This window comes from Cariama cristata, unplaced genomic scaffold (assembly GCF_000690535.1).
Source record: "Cariama cristata isolate BGI_N322 unplaced genomic scaffold, ASM69053v1 scaffold13017, whole genome shotgun sequence".
Taxonomy (NCBI): Eukaryota; Metazoa; Chordata; class Aves; order Cariamiformes; family Cariamidae; genus Cariama; species Cariama cristata.
The window spans coordinates 23,081-30,479 of NW_009627175.1; the positions used below are offsets into that span (position 1 = coordinate 23,081).

The 7,399-nt window shown below is 37.5% G+C and overlaps 1 protein-coding gene across 1 annotated transcript in view; it reads right to left on the reverse strand.

Annotated features, from left to right (window-relative positions):
• SUPT20H (suppressor of Ty 20 homolog (S. cerevisiae)) overlaps window positions 1–7,399 on the reverse strand; it is a gene marked incomplete at its 5' end in the record, with an annotated part of 20,352 nt that overhangs the window by 11,331 nt on the left and 1,622 nt on the right. The window contains 4 exons of the mRNA XM_009704345.1: window positions 265–426; window positions 660–768; window positions 2,916–3,033; window positions 5,159–5,191. Of these exons, the coding sequence (XP_009702647.1) occupies window positions 265–426; window positions 660–768; window positions 2,916–3,033; window positions 5,159–5,191 (422 nt within the window). The remainder of the gene's footprint in view (window positions 1–264; window positions 427–659; window positions 769–2,915; window positions 3,034–5,158; window positions 5,192–7,399) is intronic.

Sequence of the window (7,399 nt, forward strand, 5' to 3'; positions counted from 1 at the left end):
AATGAGGAGATCATACTATTTGCATAAAATGTATTAAAACGTATACACAGAGGGTGCATACATATATACAGAAAAAACGAACACAGTTACAATAAACATAAAATACATACAGTGAACAAGAGACCTGCCTAAAGCTGCACAACTCATACAATTTAGGGTACACTGTACACTTAAGTTTCATCATTCCACAGGTTAAGTAGTTTATCTCAGGAAGCATTTATGCAAAAGCCTAAGATTTAATGGAGAATTTAGGTCGTGACTCACTTTGTGAAGAGCTTGCAGGAGACATGGCAGCTGGAGAGAGCATGCTAACTTGATTAAGATCCATAGATTGCTTCCGAGAAAGACCAGGAGGCTTAGAAGGAGGAGGAGGAGGAGTTGGGGATTTTAGATGGCCACTTGACTGTTGTGCACTAAAAATATTACCTGAAAAGGCATAATTAAAATATATTATTGTTCTGCAAGTACATGTTAACTTGAATATTTGTTAGGATACAATTTTGTGAACAATATAATCAGAAATCAAAAAAAGATGCTCTTTTCACAGATAAGATACTGATTTCTTTTTGTTTTATTACATCTTTACTAAAGGGATATCATGTCATTTCACAACACGCAGAACACAGAGAAAGGAGACACTCGAGTCAATAAGTAATTACCTGAAGAGCTACTTCCTGAACTGGAAGGTAATTTGATTGGAGGAGGTCGGTGTTTTACACCTTTCCCCAATATTGAAGACTGAACAGAGCCCGATATACTTTCTGGCTGCTAGGAGGAAAGAGAAATTAACACTACCACAGCAATAATGTCAGCTTCCATGTATTTGACAGAAAAGATAATTCAATTAACTTGTATTAGGTTTCTCAAAACCATGACAAGATTCCCTTTAAACATTTTTATTTATTTATTTTAAAAACATAACCTATGACTGACTCTCTTAAGATCAAATGCTTACCATCAAGAAGCAGCTTGATGGTGCTGGTAAAATTTAAACCGAGTAAAAAAAAAATTAAAAGAATTCAAGAGTTTCACTTCTCTCTGCAATTCTGAAATCCTTCTTAGCAATTTTCACAAATCCAAGAGTGACAGATGAACTTTAAGTAACAGGACAATTTGATCTTACTTGAAAAATGACATCATTTCATTCATTCACCATCTGTACATATCTGCCATTTCCAATCGAGATGGATCTAGAGAACAGGATCAGATTTCCTCATTCTGGGAGTAGGAATTTAAATACATTCAGGAAAATCCTGAATGCGCAGAAATCAATGCACATTTTCCCATTTACTTCAGCGGGATCAGAACTTCACTAATCTTTTCAGAGGAAAGGTGCTCCCTTTTTGTTTGTTCTTATAACTTACTTATCAGGTTGTTTAAACATAAGTTAACTTCAGTTAATCAAGTCTGTAGTTCTCAGTCACTCAAAATAGGCCCTAAATCCATAATTCCAATAGCTGACATCATCAAAAGACTCAACAGTGAAACACGTTTACAGTTACAGTCTATATATTTTTATCTATACAGCAGGTAGCCCATAAATGAAAGTAACATCTAAACAAACATACAGTCCATAAACTGCTGAATCTAGAAAATGAGGCTGTCAGTGTAGTGAATGGAATATTTCAATGCTGAAGCCTAAATTAGATGTGCATGGGCTAACAAACCAGAGCATTCAGCATTGTGCAGAAACTTTTTGGAGAGCTTAGCTTCCACTGATTCTCAGTAATAAGAGACATTCCCTCTACATGTTTCTAATTGTTTGCTTATAAAAAAGAATCTTTTTAGGAAAATTCTGAGGACTACTTTTCTTTTCTACTATTAAAATCTGCTTTATTCTCTCTGAAAATAAAGACTAATGCCCCATTCAAAAAGGGACTAGATCATTAAATACAGTAACCTGAGAAGCTTTGGTCCAGCTTTTGATGGCGGCTTGGATAGCCAGAAGAGATGACTTCTAGAAGCACCCTGCCACCCTATGTTATTCTGTGATTTTATTATATATATACACACACGCATTCATATGTCTGTATGTGTATACACACATAAACACTTATATTCCTTTCTGAAACTGCTGGCCTGTACATGCTGTTCTTCTGGCTGACACCAAGAACTATGTCTTTCAGAGCAACGTTGTTGCAGTTTAAAAGCAGGTCTTTACAGGAAAGATGTAGCAAAGAAAATAGCCCAAGGGCTACAAAATTCATTTACTAGCTGGAGCCTAAACACAGCTGACTGCTGGAGAACTGGATCTGACCAAGAAAGCCAGAAGCAGCAAGTAAAACACAAGGCAATGCCAACAGGCAAGAGAATTTGAGAATGAAGGAATTTCTACTGGATGTGTGCATGCAAATATAAGCCCTTTAAAGTTTTTGGTGCTGTTTTTTTTTTGGGGGGGGAGCAGTTTGTGTGGGGTTTTGTTGTTTGGTTGTTTGTTTTTTGTGTGTTTTTTTTTTTTTTTTTTTTTTTTTTAAGTTTTCCTCTTCAAAGTAAGGAGAAAATAATTTAAATAATTAAGGTAAAAGAAAAGAAGTTCAGCTACTACATTTGCTTCTATGTTTACTGACCCAAAAAATGAAACACACAGCTGCATTTTACTGTGAAAGGTTCATCTGGACAGGGGAAAATGCCACAACAAAACCTTGGAGCTAACTATACTATACGTGGCAAAAAAAAAACCACCCCAAACCCATAACATGGCTAAAAGACACAACATTTGAACAGTGGAAACAAAAGTGCTTTCCTCTAACTTTTCCAATACACTCCTGTTGAATGATTATGACAATAAAGCATTAAAAATCCATTCAGAATGAAATTTTTAGCTTATTTTAGTTTTAAATGAGGATAGCAAAAATTATTCTAATAATTCAATAATCAAGTGCAAATAAAAGAAATGTATGGCTCGATAAACTCACTTCCATTTCCCTCCCTGGGGAAAGATGACTAAGATTGACCGATCCACTTGAATTATGAAACATTTTTACAGGACATTTAGCTTCATTTTGTACTAACTCCTGATACTGGTTCACCACTCTGAAACAAACAATGAGGACATAAAAAGATTAACAACTCTGAACTTCTAAAGTAGATACATATATGTAAACACATAATTGTATGTGTTACATAGTCATCTGATACATTACACAAATACTATATACTTCTGTATAAATTAAGTATGTATGTATATAAAATAGAGATGCGTATACCTAAAACATATCTATATCTTTCTACTTCACATTTCTGGGCTCTTTTCTTAGATTTATTAAATTTTAACTTTTCCTTTAGTCACTGTCTTTTTTTTCTAATGCAAAATATAGTTTAAGAAACAAGTTTAAGAAACCCTCTTTTGGTAGAATATGCAAAACAGTAGACAGAACAGCTCCCTTCCTAAAAGCAATTGTAGTTCTTTGGGATGTCAGTCAATGGGGATCCCATTTCCCTCACAGGGATCCACAATTTTTTATAAAGCTGTGTCCCCTGCTTATGCTCCCTATGGAACAGTCAACCCTCCTTTAACACGAGGTCTATGTCAGATGAGGGCTTTGAATGCAAGAGATGAACTAAGAGGTCCATAATGAATGTACAACCAAGAACTAGTTATCACAGCAAAAGTGATCGCTTCTTTGAGCACCAGGACAGCCAGGTCTTATTCTATGAGATTAATAAGCAGTGACGTATCCAGGAATTTGAAGCACCAATAGGATCAGGCAAACATGTTTAAAATACTGTTCTACCAAATCAAGTACTGCATCTCTACTAATCTGAAAGTAGTAAGTTGAGGAAATACTGTTTCAAAAACATGAGCAGAATATACAAAGTGACCTTGCAGACTTGCAAATCATGCTGAAGAAGTGTTCTCACTTAGACTCTGGCAGACTGAACCTCAATAAAAAACTGCTGGAATATTTCCATTAGCTTACACTTAAATGTGATGAACTACACTTCATTTTGGTATAGAACTGATTCAATATGATGTTACATGACTAATGCAGACATAAGCAAGGGTCCCAAGACACACTGCAGAGGAAAGGATGCAGCATACTTTTTTCAGCAATTAGATTTTAGACTGCCTTAAAATTACAGGGGAATCGGAGTAATGAAGTGCCATGTACTGGAAAAAAAAGTGGTCCTGCTCTCCTTCCTCCTCTGCTGTTTTTTCTTGTCCTAGTCCCTGAGACCCAACTGCTTATTCCGATAGAACGACTTGTGCAAACCAGTGACAAACATGTTCAGGAAATCAATCCCAGTTAAAACTAGACCCCTGTATTATTGTTTTAGTTTTCAGCCAACAATTCTCCCAGTTCAGCTTATAGCATAAACAGCAAAAGTCACTATCAGCACAAAGGAGGCAGGATAGAATAAGAAAAGTTTCTTGATCAAAATTATCTATTAAACCAAAGAACATTATTGATTTTTGACCAAATCAAGGACTCATCTCCCTGCCAGGCACATAAGAAGAGTGGGGAGGTAAGAGCTATGGCATGTACATCACCTCGAGGTCTGCTATGAAGGCACAAACCCACAACTGGCTTTAACAGAGACTGCTTTCTGAAGGTTCTGTGCTCATGCACAAAGAAACGCAGGCATCTGTAATGCGATCCACGCTGACAAACATTTGAAGAAATACTTATTTTGGTGCCTCAGTTATCCCAGAATTGCTACTCTTAATCATTCTACAACTGGAAAACTGTTTTGTCAATTGCTTCTCTAAGAAAGCTGAATCAAGTAATGCACAATACACAAAAGTAAGTTGCATATATCTTAAATCCTAGATTAAAGTCCAAATGAACGATTTTCCTGATTGCTAATTTACCATACAAAATGTCAAGATGAAATTCCTGCTAAGTACTCTCAGAATTTTATTATTACCTGTGTAATCAAGAATAATTGTGCAAAGAACTGTAACATGCTTGAAATTTAGGTAGTGGGACAAGCTGTATTCACGTATTTCCTTTCCTCTATTCTTCCTTGCTTGTTAAAGACAGAAATTGCACATTATATCCTACTTCTTGTTATGATGATTAATTCCTCTTATTTTCCCCATCTGTTCTGCATCTGTTTGCATAACCATAACATTAGAAACATCACAATGCCTAAAAGGAACAAAATTCATTATTTGGCATCAAGCAAAATGGCTGTACATACTATATTAATTTACCTTTCAGCATCAGTCTTCGAACCAATAAGGAACCTGAAATGTAAAATGTATGATATATTTTCAGTCATGAACTAAAAGACCATGTTTTTATAATCACAAAACTTCGAACAAATGTCAGTCTGCTCTTTTTTCAGACCTGCTGAAAATACAAGAGATACTGTATCCATTTAATGGACTGGGTATTATTTAGTACTTGAAATACAAACTTGGCTTCATAACTATATATACACAATATACACACATGGTCTAATATGGTCTCCTTTGAGAGTAAGTTACCTACAAAGCAAAAGGCAGAATATGGAAGTTCTCTGTTTTTCAAAAATGGAAGTGAATAACCGCTACAGAATTGCTACTGTAAAAAGTACAAGGGAAAAGTTATATACAAATCAACATATCAATACACTCACACAGAAATGTAAACATAAATGTCCTGTGGGTATGTCGAAAACAGTCCTACCTGTAATATTTTAACAAATATTTGGTTTCCATTATTCAATTTCACTTATGAAGAATTTGATTCCTCATGATTTTCCAGAACTCCTAAATAAGCATTTCTCTTCTGTATCATACTTACAGCTTGCAAACTTACTACCTCAGTGATTTTTTTTTTAAACATCACAGACCTTTTCTGTTTCTCTAGCTTAAAAAAAATAATCATTGTTTTATTTTACATCAGAACAACAAAAATGTCTTCTGCACCTTTCACTTCATACAACAGAACTTCTAATGAGGAAGTATGCAAATTCTGATGAACTTCAACTGGGAATGTCTTAAAAATAATGGACTAGAGCAGTGATTTCCAAAAATCCCCAGGCACCTAACACCTCTAAATTGTTTTAATTCCCAGCCTTATTACACAACTGTAAGCTAGCACTGCTGTACTAGGAAGATCAGTACTAAATATGTGTGCTGGTTTTGACTGGGATAGAGTTAATTTTCTTCACAGTAGCTAGTATGGGGCATTGTTTTGGATTTGTGCTGGCAACAGCATTGGAAACAGCGGGGTGTTCTAGCTGTTGCTGAGCAGGGCTTACACAGAGCCAAGGTCTTTTGTGTTTCTCACCCCATCCCATCAGTGAGTGGGTTGGGGAGGCACAAAGAGTTGGGAGGGGGCACAGCCGAGACAGCTGACCTCAATGACCCAAGGGATATTCCATACCATATGACGTCATGCTCAGCATGTGACACCGGGGGAAGAAGGAGGAAGGGGGGGACGTTAGGAGTGATGGCGTTTGTCTTCCCAAGTAACCATTACATGTGATGGAGCCCTGCTTTCCTGGAGATGGCTGAACACCTGCCTGCCAACAGAAAGTAGTGAATGAATTCCTTGCTTTGCTTGCGTGCACGGCTTTTGCTTTACCTATTAAACAGTCTTTATCTCAACCCACGAGTTCTCTCACTTTTATCCTTCTGATTCTCTCCCCCATCCCACTGGGGGGGAGTAAGTGAGCACCTGTATGGGGCTGAGTCGCTGGCTGGGATTAAACCACAACAGTATGGAAACAAGCAGTAAATAGCTCAGTCAAGGGATAAAATACTCTTACTATTCAGGTTGTTTTAAGTTTTAAATAAAAAATACTATAGAAATTACATACTAGACAATAAAATTAACTTCTATTAACAGTACTATGTGCCTGAGGACTGGAGGAAAGCCACTGTCACTCCAGCCTTAAAAAAGGGCAAGAAGGAGGACCCAGGGAACTACAGGTCAGTCGTCCTCACCTCCATCCCTGGAAAAGTGACAGAACAGCTCATTCTGGATGTCATCTCTAAGCAGTTGGAGGATAAGGTTATCAGTAATCAATATAGATTCACCAAGGGGAAGTCATGCTTCACCAACCTGATAGTCTTCTATGATGGCATGACTGGCTGGGTAGGTGAGGGGAGAGCAGTGGATGTTGTCTGCCTTGGCTTCAGCAAGGCTTTTGATGCTGTCTCCCATAACACCCTCATAGGTAAGCTCAGGAAGCATTGGCTGTATGAATGGACAGTGAGGTGGATTGAGAACTGGCTGAATGGCAGAGCCCAGAGGGTCATGCTCAGCAGCACAGAGGCTAGGTGTAGCTAGTGGTGTTCCCCAGGGGTCAGTTCTGGGTCCGGTCCTGTATAACCTATTCATCAGTGACCTGGATGAAGGGACAGAGTGTAACCTCAGTGAGTTTGCTGATGATACAAAACCGGGAGGAGTAGCTGATACACTGGAAGCCTGTGCTGCCATTCAGTGAGACCTGGACAGGCTGG